Source organism: Oncorhynchus gorbuscha, linkage group LG07 (assembly GCF_021184085.1).
Source record: "Oncorhynchus gorbuscha isolate QuinsamMale2020 ecotype Even-year linkage group LG07, OgorEven_v1.0, whole genome shotgun sequence".
Lineage (NCBI taxonomy): Eukaryota > Metazoa > Chordata > Actinopteri > Salmoniformes > Salmonidae > Oncorhynchus > Oncorhynchus gorbuscha.
In genome coordinates this window covers 11,162,482-11,180,305 of record NC_060179.1, presented here as the reverse complement: position 1 = coordinate 11,180,305, position 17,824 = coordinate 11,162,482, and the positions used below count along the sequence as shown (strand labels likewise).

At 43.5% G+C, this 17,824-nt stretch overlaps 1 protein-coding gene and 1 non-coding gene across 3 annotated transcripts; both read right to left on the bottom strand.

Moving 5' to 3' along the window:
- Window positions 1-13,920: 13,920 nt before the first annotated feature.
- Window positions 13,921-17,390, bottom strand: cmbl (carboxymethylenebutenolidase homolog (Pseudomonas)). Of its 2 annotated transcripts, none has more exons than XM_046354987.1 (6): window positions 17,286-17,390; window positions 16,295-16,509; window positions 15,879-15,986; window positions 15,359-15,501; window positions 14,707-14,798; window positions 13,921-14,449 (listed from the first exon to the last, which is right to left on the bottom strand). In XM_046354987.1, the coding sequence occupies exons 2-6, from the start codon at window positions 16,507-16,509 to the stop codon at window positions 14,267-14,269; spliced, it is 741 nt and encodes a 246-aa protein (XP_046210943.1). In that variant the 5' UTR covers window positions 17,286-17,390; the 3' UTR covers window positions 13,921-14,266. The 2 variants fall into 2 exon arrangements, with proteins under 2 accessions (XP_046210943.1, XP_046210942.1); XM_046354986.1 differs by lacking the exon at window positions 17,286-17,390 and adding an exon at window positions 16,994-17,145.
- trnat-agu lies at window positions 17,296-17,369 on the bottom strand. The gene has a single exon. It is a non-coding gene; the product is annotated as a tRNA-Thr (tRNA).
- Window positions 17,391-17,824: the final 434 nt, after the last annotated feature.

Here is a 17,824-nt window from a genome sequence, read left to right as displayed (position 1 = left end):
ATGAATTGTTGAGAAGTGACTATGAATTGTTGAGAAGTGACTATGAATTGTTGAGAAGTGACTATGAATTGTCGAGAAGTGACTATGAATTGTCGAGAAGCGACTATGAATTGTCGAGAAGCGACTATGAATTGTCGAGAAGCGACTATGAATTGTCGAGAAGCGACTATGAATTGTCGAGAAGCGACTATGAATTGTCGAGAAGCGACTATGAATTGTCGAGAAGCGACTATGAATTGTCGAGAAGCGACTATGAATTGTCGAGAAGCGACTATGAATTGTCGAGAAGCGACTATGAATTGTCGAGAAGTTTACTATGAATTGTCGAGAAGCGACTATGAATTGTCGAGAAGCGACTATGAATTGTCGAGAAGCGACTATGAATTGTCGAGAAGCGACTATGAATTGTCGAGAAGCGACTATGAATTGTCGAGAAGCGACTATGAATTGTCGAGAAGCGACTATGACTCGTCGAGAAGCGACTATGAATTGTTGAGAAGCGACAATGACTCGTTGAGAAGCGACTATGAATTGTTGAGAAGTGAATCTGACTCGTTGAGAAGCGACTATGAATTGTTGAGAAGTGACTATGAATTAGAGGCCGACCGATTATGATTTTTCAACGCCGATACCGATTATTGGAGCCCCTCCCCCCCAAAACCTGATACCGATTAATCGGCCGATTTTTAAAATGTGTGTGTGTGTGTGTGTGTGTGTGTGTGTGTGTGTGTGTGTGTGTGTGTGTGTGTGTGTGTGTGTGTGTGTGTGTGTGTGTGTGTGTGTGTGTGTGTGTGTGTGTGTGTGTGTGTGTGTGTGTGTGTGTGTGTGTGTGTGTGTGTGTGTATATATATATATACAGTGGGGCAAAAAAGTATTTAGTCAGCCACCAATTGTGCACGTTCTCCCACTTAAAAAGATGAGAGGCCTGTAATTTTCATCATAGGTACACTTCAACTATGACAGACGAAATGAAAAGAAAAACAGAACATCACATTGTAGGATTTTTATTACAGGACTATTTCTCTCTAAACCACATACCTTTGACTATTACGAGCCTGCTGCTGCCTACCACCCCTCAGTCAGACTGCTCTATCAAATACGAGCCTTATGTCAAATCCGGAAACAATCATCTCGAAAACAAAATGTTTATTCCGTTCTGTATTTTATCTAACGGGTGGCATCCATGAGTCTAAATATTCCTGTTACATTGCACAACCTTCAAAGTTATGTCATAATTACGTAAAATTCTGTCAAGTTAGTTCGCAAAGAGCCAGGCGGCCCAAACTGTTGCATATACACTGACTCTGCGTGCAATGAACGCAAGAGAAGTGACACAATTTCACCTGGTTAATATTGCCTGCTAACCTGGATTTATTTGAGCTTTACTTGTGTATTAATTTTAAGGCATAAGGTCATCTGTGTTAGGGGAACTGAACCCTCATTATGTGGTGAAGTTATTCCTTTAAATAAATATCAGAAGGAACACTTAACATCTGTCAAATCATAGTCTAGAAGCAGATGTTCTTCTCTGGCCATGTTGTGTTGTTGTGGAGACCCTAGTGGGTCAAACGTAACGTGTCAATCCTGTTACCCATATAGATCTAGAAATGTTTGAATAATTACAATATTTTTGTGAAGGTTACTTTCAATTGCCCTTCACTGTTGCACACAACAAACTTCCATTCCCCCTGTCCCAAGGGGATAGACATAACCCAGTCAACAGTCAACCCTGTGGCTTTATTTGGCACTTAATAGATGGGTTAGCTGACAACGTCACCAAAACGGTGTGCGTGCTTCCATGGGGCAGAGGTCAGCCTGTTGTTGTGTTTCTGGATGGCCATTTCTAGCAAGAATGAGGAAAAACTGCCATGTACGTAATCGTAAGTGGCTTGTTTAAGCTCGATTCATCTTGTTTATGATACTATGTCTTGTTTTGATGGATTTCATGCCAATGCAAACATGGCAAAAAAATCGCTAGCTTGCATACCAACAACTAAGAATGTATTTGAGAGGCAAGTGCTCATAGTGCAAATGTATTTACGTTTTCAGGAAACATTCTAAGCCAACCCTGTCTGTTTCACCCAATAGTTTCCCAAGCCTTGGTTTTGTTGCTAAACAACCAATAACTCTTAATAAAAACGTGTTTAAGTTGAACATGCTCTGTATCAAAATGTTAAAGTAAGGGAAAAATCAAACATGTTTTTATTATTTTACAAAGTTACGCTACTCAAAGGGCACCCAATTGGTTGAATGAATGACCCATGTATGAATGGGGACTGTCCACACAAGGATGTGCATTTACAAATCCAAATCAGGAAAAATATGAAGTACAAAAGAAGGTCTGGTATTTTTAGAATGCGGTTTATTGGTTAAAGAGATCAGGTTTCTTAAACACCAGAACAGCTCACATCAGAAAGCTGGGGTGGCAGGTAATCTAGTGGTTAGAGCGTTGGGCCAGTAACCAAAAGTTTGCTGGATCATATCCCCGAGCTGACATGGTAAAAATCTGTAATTCGGCCCCTGAACAAGGCTGTTAACCCACTGTTCCCCGGTAGGCCGTCATTATAAATATGCATTTGTTCTTTACTGACTTGCCTAGTTAAATAAAATAAAAATGATGCTGCCCTCAAATAGGGAAGAGCAGGAACCCACTGAAGGTGCTGGGGCATCAGAGACTTGGCTCCACCATGTCTTGGTGGAGACTCATGTAGACCACATCTCGTGCTTCAGCTCTAGAGACAAACCATTAGATATGTACACATCAACCTCGCCAGCATTGTGTTCCCTATTATACATAACATACAGGTCATTTTGGTAAAGTTCTATACCAATCCACAGGAGAAGCAGGAAGAGCTCACCACTGTCTGTCACTCATAGACACTGTTAATAATGCTGGACTGTAGCTGGAATCAGTGTGTGTAGATTAGTAACGTTAGTTGGGTTGGGATTATTCTGCTGTAGGTCAATGTGATTCGTGTTCTGAGTCAAGTCAAACCAACCGAGAAGGCCATTGTGTCTGTAAACACAGGAAAAACAGAAGACAGCATATTAATGCTGTACATTTAGAAAGTTACATTAACAGTGTTCATAAGACCAATTTACTAGTTCCTCACTGGGCAAAAACTGGTAGAATCAACGTTGTTTCCACATAATTTCAACCCCAAAAATCAATGTGATGACATTGAATCAACGTGGAAAACGGAATGGAATTTGGAAAAGTAATCATGTTGAAGTCATGTTTAGTCAAAATGTCAATTACAACTAGACGTTGAACTGACGTCTGTGCCCAGTTGGTCATGTCTGTGTTACCTGCAGTTTCTCTCTTCAGAACCTCCAGCTCCTCACTCGCACTCAATCTGCCCCCCATGCCCAGTTGGTCATGTCTGTGTTACCTGCAGTTTCTCTCTTCAGAACCTCCAGCTCCTCACTGGCACTCAATCTGCCCCCCATGCCCAGTTGGTCATGTCTGTGTTACCTGCAGTTTCTCTCTTCAGAACCTCCAGCTCCTCACTGGCACTCAATCTGCCCCCCATGCCCAGTTGGTCATGTCTGTGTTACCTGCAGTTTCTCTCTTCAGAACCTCCAGCTCCTCACTCGCACTCAATCTGGCCCCCATGCCCAGTTGGTCATGTCTGTGTTACCTGCAGTTTCTCCCTTCAGAACCTCCAGCTCCTCACTGGCACTCAATCTGGCCCCCATGCCCAGTTGGTCATGTCTGTGTTTCCTGCAGTTTCTCTCTTCAGAACCTCCAGCTCCTCACTGGCACTCAATCTGGCCCCCATGCCCAGTTGGTCATGTCTGTGTTACCTGCAGTTTCTCTCTTCAGAACCTCCAGCTCCTCACTGGCACTCAATCTGGCCCCCAACAGAGTAGTTACAGAAAGATAGAGATTAAACTGAACCTTAACCTTGAGATAATGTTTCTTGGAGACATTACCTGTTTCCTCCGTCTCACCAGCTGTCACTCTACCATCCAGGGCTGAAATCACAGGAAGAGATTCACAGCCTTAACAACCCCAAACAAAACTCAAATGTGGGTTCCAACAGGATGAAAACATTATCTATCTGATTGGTTTATTACCTGTGTTACCTATCTGATTGGTTTATTACCCGTGTTACCTATCTGATTGGTTTATTACATGTGTTACCTATCTGATTGGTTTATTACCCGTGTTACCTATCTGATTGGTTTATTACCCGTGTTACCTATCTGATTGGTTTATTACATGTGTTACCTATCTGATTGGTTTGTTACCCGTGTTACCTCTCTGATTGGTTTGTTACCCGTGTTACCTCTCTGATTGGTTTATTACCTGTGTTACCTCTCTCCAGGTCCTCCACCTTGTTTCTATGGAGCTGCAGCAACCTTCATTGTGAAATGACAACTCTTCAGAAAGCATGTCATTTTTACGAGGCTGAGTCCCAGGGAAAGTTCTGGAATAATGCCAATGACATTATTTTGCACCATGCCTCTCCAGCTAGCAGACAGTGCAGGAGTTACCCCTGGTTACAACTGATTGGATAAGACCTAGCAGTGTGATATACACTCTCCCTTTATCAGGATGCAGCTGTTATAGTTACTGTTGTTTAATGCTAGCATCTGCATGTAAAAAGTGAGTCAATGACCGACAGACATTAAGCCTTTGTTATGCCTTACCACTTGAAGCTAGGGGGCACTATTTTTATGTTTGGAAAAATAACGTTCCCAAAGTAAACGGCCTATTTCTCAGGACCAGATGCTAGAATATGCATATAATTGACAGCTTAGGATAGAAAACACTCAAAAGTTTCCAGAACTGTAAAAATATTGTCTGTGAGTATAACAGAACTGATATTGCAGGCGAAAGCCTGAGAAATCCAATCAGGAAGTGACTCTTATTTTGAAACCCTTGTCTTTCTATGCATCTCTATTGCCCATTGAAAGGGATATCAACCAGATTCCCTTTTCTATGGCTTCCCTAAGGTGTCAACAGCCTTTAGACAAAGTTTCAGGCTTTTATTTTGAAGAATGAGCGTGAACGACCACATTGCGTAAGTGGACAGGTGGGGGCTCTCAGTGATTTTGTGCGCAAAAGAGAGAGGCAGCCGTTGTTACTCCCGGTCCTAGTGGAAAGCCAACTGTCCCGGTTGATATATTATCAAATAGATATTTGAAAAACACCTTGAGGATTGATTATAAAAAACGTTTGACATGTTTCTGTGTACATTACGGATATAATTTGGAATTGTTGTCTGCGTTGTCGTGACCACTCTTTCCGTTGGATTCCTGGGCACAAAGCACCAAACTAACGGAGGTATTTGGATATAAAAAATATCTTTATGGAACAAAAGGATCATTTGTTGTCTAACTGGGAGTCTCGAGAGTGAAAACATCCAAAGATCATCATGGGTAAACAATTAATTTGATTGCTTTTCTGATTTTCGTGACCAAGTTACCTGATGCAAGGTGTACTTATTGTTTTGTTATGTTATCGATAAACTTACACAAACGCTTGTATTGCTTTCGCTGTAAAGCATAATTTCAAAATCTGAGACGACATGGTGATTAACAAAAGGCTAAGCTGTGTTTCGCAATATTTCACTTGTGATTTCATGAATATGAATATTTTCTAGTACTATTATTTGACTGTTGCGCTATGCTATTAAGCTCCTTCACCTCACTCTCACTGGCTGTGTTTTAAAATATAGCTAAGAATAACTTGTTCTGTTGTTAACATAACATGCGTTCTGTCTCCACCTTGTTCTTCTGGAGCTGCAGTTCAGTGACAGCCAGCTCCACTCACTGTTCCACCACCAGGTCTCTTAGCTTCTTCAGCTCTGTCCAGATGTCAGTGGTGGTGGTGGTCTCCTCCACTGTGACCCTATTGAGTGATGTCATTTTTTCTGACCCCTCCACTCTCTCCCTGAGCCCATGTCCCAGAAAGACAGAACAGCAACACCGGCACAGTTTCAGCACCCCTCATTCTGAAATGGAACCTCTTCAGAAATGATGAGGCTCAGTCCCTTCTCTACAGTAAATACTGTACACTCAGAACGTAGTGAGCTTGAAGTCTTGGTGACCAAGAGTCTTTTGTTCTTTCGACCAATCGACTGATAGAAATTTTAAAACGTGTATTTTTATTTTTATAAAAACAATTATATGTTGGCTCCTGAGCTCGTCTGATGCTTTAAGCACACTGTGATTTTTAAATAATTAAAACACAAATGACTCGAGGGGGGCAGAGATCAACAGCCTAATCAGAAGAAAATAAATTATTCCCGAACCACCACCTTCTGATGTCCTTTGGACATTCTGCCATTAAGCTCCCATAAGTTCCCAGTAATAGGCTCCGCCAGGAGTCAGCAACCTTTTCTATTTGAAATGCCAATTTCAATGACCAGTTCTATCGATCTGCATGACAGTTATGATTTTTATATGCACATTTTCATGGAACAGTTTCATGTATTTTATAATCAAATCTATGTATCTCAAAATGATGTCTAAACCAAAATGAAAATTGTGCAAAATCTAAAAGTAGCTTCCATTTGCCAACTACTGTATGTAAAAAAATTGCCAAACAGAAAGCCAATAAATAAAAACATTGCAGGTAGAAAATATCTTGATTTTAAAAATAAATCACGTTGTCTATGCATGGCTTGTCTGCAAGGAACTTAAAACATTGTATCAACTTTGTTCAGCCTGAAGGTTGCACTATCAAGCATGCATGTTTCCTGCACAAGTGAGCTCCGGACAGAGGGATGAGAAGTAATCAGGTGGGCCTATTTTATGACCTACAGTTGAAGTTGGAAGTTTACATACAGCTTAGCCAAATACATTTAAACTCTGATATTTAATCGTAGTAAAAATTAACTGTCTTAGGTCAGTTAGGATCACCACTTTATTTTAAGAATGTGAAATATAAGAATAATAGTAGAGATAATTATTTATATATTTCAGCTTTCATCACATTCCCAGTGGGTCAGAAAAATGCATGCACTCAATTAGTATTTGGTAGCATTGCCTTTAAAATTTTTAACTTGGGTCAAATGTTTCGGGTAGCCTTCCACAAGCTTCCCACAATAAGTTGGGTGAATTTTGGCCCATTCCTCCTGACCGCTGGTGTAACTGAGTCAGGTTTGTAGGCCTTGCTTGCACACGCTTTTTCAGTTCTGCCCACAACTTTTCTATAGGATTGAGGTCAGGGCTTTGTGATGGCCTCTCCAGTACCTTGACTTTGTTGTCCTTAAGCCATTTTGCCACAACTTTGGAAGTATGCTTGAGGCTTGAGTATGCTTGAGTATGTCCATCGTCCATTTGGAAGACCCATTTGCGACCAAGCTTTAACTTCCTGACTGATGTCTTGAGATGATGCTTCAATATATCCACATCATTTTCCTCCCTCGTGATCCCATTTATTTTGTGAAGTGCACCAGTCCCTCCTGCAGCAAAGCACCCCCACATCATGATGCTGCCACCCCTGTGATTCATGGTTGGGACGGTGTTCTTCGGCTTGCAAGCCTCCCCCTTTTCCCTCCAAACATAACGATGGTCATTATGGACAAATAATTATATTTTTGTTTCATCAGACCCGAGGACATTTCTCCAAAAAGTACAATCTTTGTCCCCATGTGCAGTTGCAAACTGTAATCTGGCTTTTTTTATGGTGGTTTTGGAGCAGTGGTTTCTTCCTTGCTGAGCAGCCTTTCAGGTTATGTCGATATAGGACTCATTTTAGTGTGGAAAAAATACTTTTGTACCTGTTTCCTCCAGCATCTTCACAAGGTCCTTTGCTGTTGTTCTGGGATTGATTTGCACTTTTCGTACCAAAGTACGTTCATCTCTAGGAGACAGAACTTCCTGAGCGGTATGACGGCTGCGTGATCCCATGGTGTTTATACTTGCGTACTATTGTTTGTACAGATGAACGTGCTTCTTTCAGGCGTTTGGAAATTGCTCCCAAGGATGAACCAGACTTGTGGAGGTTTACAATTTTTTTTCTGAGGTCTTGGCTGATTTCTTTTGATTTTCCCATGATGTCAAGCAAAGAGGCACAGAGTTTGAAGGTAGGCCTTGAAATACATAAGCAGGTACACCTCCAATTGATGTCATTTAGCCTATCAGAAGCATCTAAAGCCATGACTTCATTTTCTGGAATTTTCAAGATGTTTAAAGGCACAGTCAATTTAGTGTATGCAAACTTCTGACCCACTGGAATTGTGATACAGTGAATTATAAGTGAAATAATCTGTATAAACAATTTTTGGAAAAATGACTTGTGTCATGCACAAAGTAGATGTCCTAAACGACTTGCCATAACTATAGTTTGTTAACAAGAAATTTGTGGAATGGTTGAAAAATGAGTTTTAATGACTTCAACATAAGTGTAAACCTCTGACTTCAACTGTAGGTCAGAGCATGACATTTTTCTTCCCCTTTCATGCTAAGTGGTTATCAAAAGGGAGAGAGCTGGAAAGAATTTTCAAATAGGCTACATTGAGGAACTATATTCATTCTCAATAGATGTAAAAATAGACTTAATTGACTTGCTGTTTGAGGTGAAGAAAAAATGACTTTGAGAAGTTCCACAGCTCATTAGGGGCGAGTTAAGACAATCAGAAATACTATCAGACCCCCAAATGGGCACATTTAGAAGCCTACATTTGCACAAATGCCAGGTAGCCTATAGGCTTTGACTTCTATGCATAATCAGGTGCGTGTCCTTACTCAACATTGACAGGAGCGCTCCAAACAAAATGCAATGAATATATTGACAAATCGTACATGGAATGAAAAAACTAAAACTTGTTTCTCACAAGTATAGACTAGGTTGTGTGCTCTGAAAACAACGTGTCTGTAACGGCGTTCGTCTGTTGAAGAAAGAGAGTCGGACCGAAATGCAGCGTGTAGGTTACTCATGACTTTAATGAAAGAATCGCGGTACATGAAATAACTGAAACTAAATACAAAAACAACAGAACGGAACGTGAAACTAATTACAGCCTATCTGGTAACACTGCACAAAGACAGGAACAAACAGCCACGAAATACAAAGCGAACTCAGGCTGCCTAAATACGGTTCCCAATCAGAGACAACGATAAGCACCTGACTAATTGAGAATCGCCTCAGGCAGCCAAGCCTATACCACACCCCTAATCAGCCGCGATCCCAAATAATACAAACCCCAATACGAAACACAACATATAAACCCATGTCACACCCTGGCCTACCCAAACATATAACAAAAAACACAAAATACAATGACCAAGGCGTGACAGAACCCCCCCCCCCTAAGGTGCGGACTCCCGGACGCACCTCAAGAGCATAGGGAGTGTCCGGGTGGGCATCTGTCCATGGTGGCGGTTCTGGCTCGGGACGTGGACCCCACTCCATTAATGTCCTAGTTCTTCCCTTCGCGTCCTGGGATAATCCACCCTCTCCGCCGACCATGGCCTAATAGTCCTCACCCAGATCCCCACATAACTGAGGAGCATCTCGGGACAGAGGGGCATCTCGGGACTGAGGGGCATCTCGGGACAGAGGGGCATCTCGGGACAGAGGGGCAGCTCGGGATAGAAGCAGCCCGGGACTGAGGGGAAGCCCAGTACTGAGAGGAAGCTCAGGCAGGTAGTAGGCTCCGGTAAATCCTGGCTGGCTGGTGGAACTGGAAGATTCAGGTTGACAATCAGATCTGGAAGAGACTGGTTGTCTGGCAGATCTGGAAGAGACTGGTTGTCTGGCAGATCTGGAAGAGACTGGTTGTCTGGCAGATCTGGAAGAGACTGGTTGTCTGGCGGCACTGAGCAGACTGGGAGCACTGGCGGCGTTGGGCAGACTGGGAGCACTGGCGGCGCTGGGCAGACTGGGAGCACTGGCGGCGTTGGGCAGACTGGGAGCACTGGCTGCGCTGGGCAGACTGGGAGCACTGGCGGCGCTGGGCAGACTGGGAGCACTGGCGGCGCTGGGCAGACTGGATACTCCGGCGGCGCAGGAGAGGAGAAAAGCTCTGGCTGCGCTAAACAGGCGGGAGACTCCGACAGCGCAGGAGAGGAGAAAAGCGCTGGCTGCGCTGAACAGGCGAGGCGCACTGGAGGCCTGGTGCGTGGTGCTGGAACTGGTGGTACTGGATCGAGGACACGCACAGGAAGCCTGGTGCGGGGAGATGCTACCGGAGGACTGGTGTGTGGAGGTGGCTCTGGATAGACTGGACCGTGCAGGCGCACTGGAGCTCTTGAGCACTGAGCCTGCCCAAGCTTACCTGGCTCGATGCCCACTCTAGCCCGACCAATAGGAAGGGCTGGTATGTGCCGCACCTGGCTCTGCACCCGCACTGGAAACACTGTGCGCTCCATAGCATAACACGGTGCCTGCCCGGTCTCTCTAGCCCAACGGTGAGCACAGGGAGTTTGCGCAGGTCTCCTACCTGGCATAATCATACTCCCTTCTAGCCCCCCCCCAATATTTTTTGGGGGCTGCTTTTCCGGCTTCCAACCGCGTCGCCGTGCTGCCTCCTCATACCAACGCCTCTCCACTTTATTCGCTTCTATTTCTTCCTTGGGACGGCGATATTCTCCAGACTGAGCCCAGGGTCCTTTACCGTCTAATTCCTCCTCCCATGTCCAATTCTCCAAGTGGTGCAGCCTCTCCCACTGCAACTGCTCTTCACGATTAACAGGGAGAGTTGGCTCAGGTCTGAACCCTGACTCAGCCACTCTCTCTCTGCGCCTCCCCCAATAAATAATTGGGGGTTACTTTTGGTTTTCGCTCTGAGTCGCCGTGTTTTCCTTTTTGAATCCATTCGCCTGTAGCCCTCTTCGCATTGCTGCAGGGAATCCCAGGCAGGCTCCTGCACTCTCTCCGGGTCGGCCGCCCACCTGTCGATTTCTTCCCACGTCGTATAATCCATGCCTCTACCGTCCATAACGTCCCCCTTTAGCTCCTGCCAGTTTACACACTGCTCGGTCCGTGAGCGGTGGGTGTTTTCTGTAACTGCGTTCGTCTGTTGAAAAGAAAGGGAGTCGGACCGAAATGCAGCATGTAGGTTACTCATGACTTTAATGAAAGAATCGCGGTACATGAAATAACTGAAACTAAATACAAAAACAACAGAACGGAACGTGAAACTAATTGCACAAAGACAGGAACAAACACCCACGAAATACAAAGCGAAACTCAGGCTGCCTAAATACGGTTCCCAATCAGAGACAACGATAAGCACCTGACTCTATTTGAGAATTGCCTCAGGCAGCCAAGCCTAACAACACCCCTAATCAGCCGCGATCCCAAATAATACAAACCCCAATACGAAACATAACATATAAACCCATGTCACACCCTGGCCTACCCAAACATATAACAAAAACACAAAATACAATGACCAAGGCGTGACAGTGTCCACTCTGACAATGAGAACTGTAAAATAATAATAAAAATAATGTATTGAATGCATTAACAGAAATTACGTCTACCAAACAAACATTGTAGATTACAGAGGTGGTCAGTGCCGTTTAAGATGAAGACACATTGAACTAGATGAATGGCATATGAATGAGTCATCCAATATGCTGTAATAGAAATAAGGCCATTCTCATGAAAAAAAGATTTAACAGCGATAGGTTTAGGGCTGCTACATGATACTCTAATTTTCCCTGTACCCATCATGAGGTTGCTACAACCAACCTATGAATGAAAGTTTACAACGTAGGTGCACACAGGTCGAGAGACCAATTTGAGGCGATGGACAGTGACATTCAATAACGCCTTGCACACGATTGACGGCATCTAGCTGATATAGGGTGTAATCATTAGTACAACAGTTGCAAACTACAGTTTCCATTGGACAAATTCAGGTATATTTATCCCCCTTTTTGTTCCGTTTGCTTCCGTTTTAAAAAATTATGTTTTTCAACAGAAAGGATGGAAGGAATACACCCCTGGTCACGCGGAAACACAGTTCACTTTCATATCATCCATGTTGTATTCCTTCTATGTGCTCTCCTACTCTCACCTTGTCCCTTCTCTCGTGGACGTCAATGCTCATCAGCTGTATGTGACCAGGTGAAGTTGTGGAGAAGTACAGACCAGGGTTGGGTTCTAAAAAAAAATATCTGAAACTTTGAACATCCCACAGAGCACCATTTAAATCCATTATTTTTTCAAATTAAGAATATGGCACCACAACAAACCTGCCAAGAGAGGGCTGCCCACAAACTCATGGACCACTCAAGGGGGGCATGAATCAGAAAGGCAACAAAGAGGCCAAAGATAACCCTGAAGGAGCTGCAAAGCTCCACAGTGGAGATTGGAGTGTCTGTCCATAGGACCACTTTAAGCCGCACACTCCACAGAGCTGGGCTTTACGGAAGAGTGGCCAGAAAAAAATCCATTGCTTAAAGAAAAAAATAAGAATTTGTGTATGGCGTTTGCCAAAAGGCATGTGGGAGATTCCACAAACGTATGGAAGAAGGTACTCTGGTCAGATGGGACTAAAATTGAGATTCTTGCCCATCAAGGAAAATGCTATGTCTGGCGCAAACCCAACACCTCTCATCACCCAGAGAACAGCATCCCCACAGTGAAACATGGTGGTGGCAGCATCATGCTGTGGCAATGTTTTTCATCGGCAGGGAAACTGGTCAAAATTGAAGGAATGAATGATGGCGCTAAATACAGGGAACGTCTTGAGGGAAACCGGTTTCAGTCTTCCAGATATTTGAGACTGGGATGGAGGTTCACCTTCCAGCAGGTCAATGACCCTAAGCATACTGCTAAAGCAACACTTGAGTGGTTTAAGGGGAAACATTTAAATGTCTTGGAATGGCCTAGTCAAAGCCCAGACCTCAATCCAATTGAGAATCTGTGGTATGACTTAAATATTGCTGTACACCGGCAGAACCCATCCAACTGGAAGGAGCTGGAGCAGTTTTGCCTTGAAGAATGGGCAAAAATCCCAGTGGCTAGATGTGCCAAGCTAATAGAGACATTTCCCAAGGGACTTGCAGCTGCAAAAGGTGGCTCTACAGACTATTGACTTTGGGGGGATGAATAGTTGAGCACGCTCAAGTTGAATGTTTTTTGTTCTTGTTTGTTTCCCAATCAAATATATTTTGCATCTTCAAAGTGGTAGGCATGTTGTGTAAATCAAATGATATAACCCCCCCCCAAAAAAGATTGGTCAACCAACAATTGTCCAGTCGACTAAATATGGTCATTAGATGGACATTTAACATATGTTTCTGACAAAAAGACATCAAAGTGCCAAAGATTGTCATAGCAGGTTACTATCTGATATTCTCTCAGACCGTGGGAGACGTGAACCTGTGCATTAGTTGAAGGTCTCTCCCTTCCTGCTCAGCCTGTATTGTCGTTTGTGGTCAGCCAAAGTAAACACCTCTATAACAGCTGTGGCTGGAGAGCAGACTGAGCCAGTCTGAATCCAGGATAAGATGTGCACATGAGATTACAATGATACATTAACTTGAAGCATAATATCTTTATTGATTTCATTGGGTATTACATGATATTATACACAAACATCAAATCAGAAATAAAAAATACTTTCATTTATATAATGACATTTACACTTTACACTTTGCAGTTAAAAGCATAATGTTAAAAAGAGGTAATTCAATTGAACAGATTTTACAGAATGTATAATCATGTATACAATCATGAAGGAAGAGATCATGTATTCAAGGAAGAGATCATGTATTCAAGGAAGAGATCATGTATTCAAGGAAGAGATCATGTATTCAAAAGAGATCAATTCAAGGAAGAGATCATGTATTCAAGGAAGAGATCATGTATTCAAGGAAGAGATCATGTATTCAAGGAAGAGATCATGTATTCAAGGAAGAGATCATGTATTCAAGGAAGAGATCATGTATTCAAGGAAGAGATCATGTATTCAAGGAAGAGATCATGTATTCAATCATGTATTCTCATGTATTCAAGGAAGAGATCATGTATTCAAGGAAGAGATGTGTACAATGTACTGCAAGAAAAAGGTACAAAACTAAAGTCTACTACAAATATGGCAACAACAGATTCCACATTAAAACACCCCGTCAGCTTTAATTTGATCATGATAAATCAAGGACATGATAATCACCAGATAGGCTGCTATTCAGAAAGGACATATGTGGAAATGACCTCAGAACTGATGATCAATCACAATAGCTATTTCTTTTTAATAAGGTTAGTGGTGTAGTGAAATTGGATTTGTGTTTTTATCCTTTCTGTTCACTCTACCATGGACGGCAGATGATTGACAACTGCACTGTAGATATTCTACATGTATTTCTGCAACCAGTTGAGTATGTCTGTCCTGGCCTCCTGGATGCAGGGCTGGTCTGTGGTGTTGATGTCCTCTCTCTTCCGGTGAACAAAGCCATGAGTCTGACCTGGGAAGACCTTCACATGGTAGTCTACACCTGTACACTTCTCCTGCAGGTTCTTCTCCAGGACACTCACCTGGAAGGAAACAACAGGGGATTAATTAAATGGTGATAGGATGGTTGAAACACAACTCAAATCATTTGATTGGATGACACTAAATGGTGGTATAAGGCCAGTAACCGACAGAGATGCTGATGATGACGGTTCATTTCACTCGAGATGACTCTGGCTTGTAATAAATGGTGCTCAATATAGTTTTCAATATATGAATGATCTACATTGACTTTATTCTTTTAAAAAAATGTACTGTGTAGTATTTAATAATACCAGACCTGGTCCAGTGGGATGACGTCATCCTTCTCTCCGAAGATAAACAGTGTCGGGCTCTTCAGTTCATACCTGTCCTCCCTCTCTCTGATGATTCCTGCAGACACGCAGTCACATCCAAACAGCATTAGCATTACTAGCCTACTAGGCAAGCATAATGGTTGCGTTCCAGACCGACTACATTGCAGCTCTTGCACTGCATCATCCAATGGTTGCGTTCCAGACCGACTACATTGCAGCTGTTGCACTGCATCAACCAATGGTTGCGTTCCAGACCGACTACATTGCAGCTGTTGCACTGCATCAACCAATGGTTGTGTTTCATATTATCGAATGTGCAGTCGGTAATCAGGCTGCTAAATCATATATTTAAAAAAAAAAACTTTAAAAAACAACATTTTTGTCCTTTAGCAGAGGCTCTTATCCAGGGTGACTTACAGTAGTGAGCGCAAACATTTTCATACCTTTTTCGTACTGCGGTACAAGCACCATGCTCTGCCAACTGAGCAACACATCATATGATGTGGTTAGCAACAACGCACGAGATCTGGCCGGCGTCTGCAATGCAATCAACCTAGATTGCGACCATTGGTAGACACTCTACCTCATGGTTATTACTGTATTCTGATTGGACAGGCCTCTGACCCCTACCCTTACCATAGACAGATACCCCTGCCCTGACCTCAGGGTACTGCAGAGCCAGGTAGTGGGTGGCCACCCCCCCCCAACAGAAGCCCACTGCCCCAATACGCAGGGCCCCACACTGGCTCTTCAGAAACCTCAGGACGGCGTCCACCTCCCTGGACGGACGGACAGACAGCAGGGAGAGAGGGGAGGAAGGGGTTGGGTTACTAGGGGAGCACAGGGCACACACATTTCAGTTGTAAGTTAACAGAGGGATAAAGTTATTTTCTAATAAAGTTATATTCTATTGACAGAATATAAGACTAACGAGTCTGGCTTCGTGATGGTACCCTCTGCTGGCCAACAGTGGATGTGTGCTGATAGAGATTAATACTATATACAGATGTGAAATTATGGAGTGAAGACGGGCTCTCTGGGACTACTTTCTGGCCGATGGAATGGAGTCTGGCTTTCTGCGACAACTCTCTGGCATAAGGGAGTGAAGACTGGCTCTCTGAGACTACTTTCTGGCCAATGGGAATGTTTGCATTACTTGTTGATATTGGTGGGCTTCTTGTCCTCCAGCCACTGCTGAAAGGTGGACCAATCTTGTGATGGACTCCATGGCTCCTTTCCAACGTAGAAGTCAGGACACACTGCACTGAGGGGAGATAGACAGCCAGCATGACTGCACTGAGGGGAGATAGACAGCCAGCATGACTGCACTGAGGGGAGATAGACAGCCAGCATGACTGCACTGAGGGGAGATAGACAGCCAGCATGACTGCACTGAGGGGAGATAGACAGCCAGCATGACTGCACTGAGGGGAGATAGACAGCCAGCATGACTGCACTGAGGGGAGATAGACAGCCAGCATGACAATACTGGGAATACTTGTACTGTCATTGGCCAGTAAATACCAGGTAGACGGTAAGTAACAACATTGTTAAGTATGCATTGTTACGTACATGTATCCATTGGAGGCCAGCATGTCAGCCATATATCTGGTGTTGGGTAGCTGCCAGCCATAGATGTCCTGGATGATGATGACAGCCTTGTCTAAATCAGAGGGAGGCTTGACCAGGTAGGCCTTGATGTGTTCTATCTGGACCTCCTGGCCAACACCTCCATACTCCATCATGTATCCCATGTCACATGGACAAGGCTTCGCCTCATTGGCCATCTGGAAAGAGATAACATTGAGAATCACCCACATAACCATACTGGTACACGTACACTGAAATACATGGATTCTATTCATCGATACAGGGATACGGAATCCTTTGACATAAGTAGGTAATTAAAATGTTCCCACTCATTGCGGAGTGTGTCACGCTGACTCTGCTCTAGAGGGCAACATAGCCTACAAGCCTCAGTTATTTCCACATAAAATGGAAAGCCCATAAAATCGTCAGACTCCAGGCACCCAAGTCATAGACTGTTTTCTCTGCTACCGCACGGAAAGCGGTACCGGAGCACCAAGTCTAGGACCAAAAGGCTTCTTAACAGCTTCCACCTACAAGCCATGAGAAAGCTGAACAACTAATCAAATGGCCACCGGACTATTTACATTGACACCCCCCATCCATTTGTTTTGTACACTGCTGCTACTCGCTGTTTATTATCTATGCATAGTCACTTCACCCCTACCTACATGTACAAATTACCTCAACTAACCGGTACCCCCGCGCACTGACTCTAAAAAAGAGTATATTCTCCCCTTCCCGTTAGAGTTTAGTTTTCTTCCGCCGTGGAAAAGTGAAAAATGTGTGAATGGCTGACTAGAAGGAACGCCCTCTTCGACGGCGTGAGCGTCGTTCCCAGTCCGAAGTCCAAACCCACCAAAATTGATCATTTTATAATCTGCATTTTGAGTGTAGAAAATGTAAACGTGTAATAATCATTCAATTCGCCTCAGTCGATTTTTAACCGGGACAATTTCGAACTGTACAAACCTACCGTCTCAAAAAGGCACTGCTGAGATTCGAACTCAGGATCTCCTGTTTACTAGACAGGCGCTTTAACCAACTAAGCCACAGCGCCACTGATGCCATGTGCGTTAGAAATATTAACAATTCTTAACCTGGCTTTGGTAATGTGAGCATTGGTTGTAAAGTCAGCTGTGTGCAGTTTGCGATTACATTCCGAGATTAACAGTAAATACCATAACGGGGTAACGCGGTGGTGCAGGCCTCAATTTAAAGAAATGGGATTCAGTCACAGATATATCGATATGATGTAGTACCGGCTAAATACCGCAGGATGTCACTATCAATTCAAGGGCTTTATTGGCATGGGAAACATGTGTTAACATTGCCAAAGCAAGTGAGGTAGACAACATACAAAGTGAATATATAAAGTGAAAAACAACAAAAATTAACAGTAAACATTACACATACAACAGTTTCAAAACAGTAAAGACTATCTACACGCGCCAGAAACCACAAAAATGGTACCACGTGACGCAGATTCCGGATGACCGCTGACGGAAAACGGCG

What these genes read in the sequence shown, in the direction of transcription:
- cmbl (XM_046354987.1), bottom strand. Translation starts at nt 16,509, where the DNA reads ATGGCCAATGAGGCGAAGCCTTGTCCATGTGACATGGGATACATGATG. An exon ending in CTGGCCTCCAATGGATACAT is followed by an intron (nt 15,987 to 16,294) that starts GTACGTAACAAT and finishes ATCTCCCCTCAG; the next exon opens with TGCAGTGTGTCCTGACTTCT. An exon ending in AAGCCCACCAATATCAACAA is followed by an intron (nt 15,502 to 15,878) that starts GTAATGCAAACA and finishes CCGTCCGTCCAG; the next exon opens with GGAGGTGGACGCCGTCCTGA.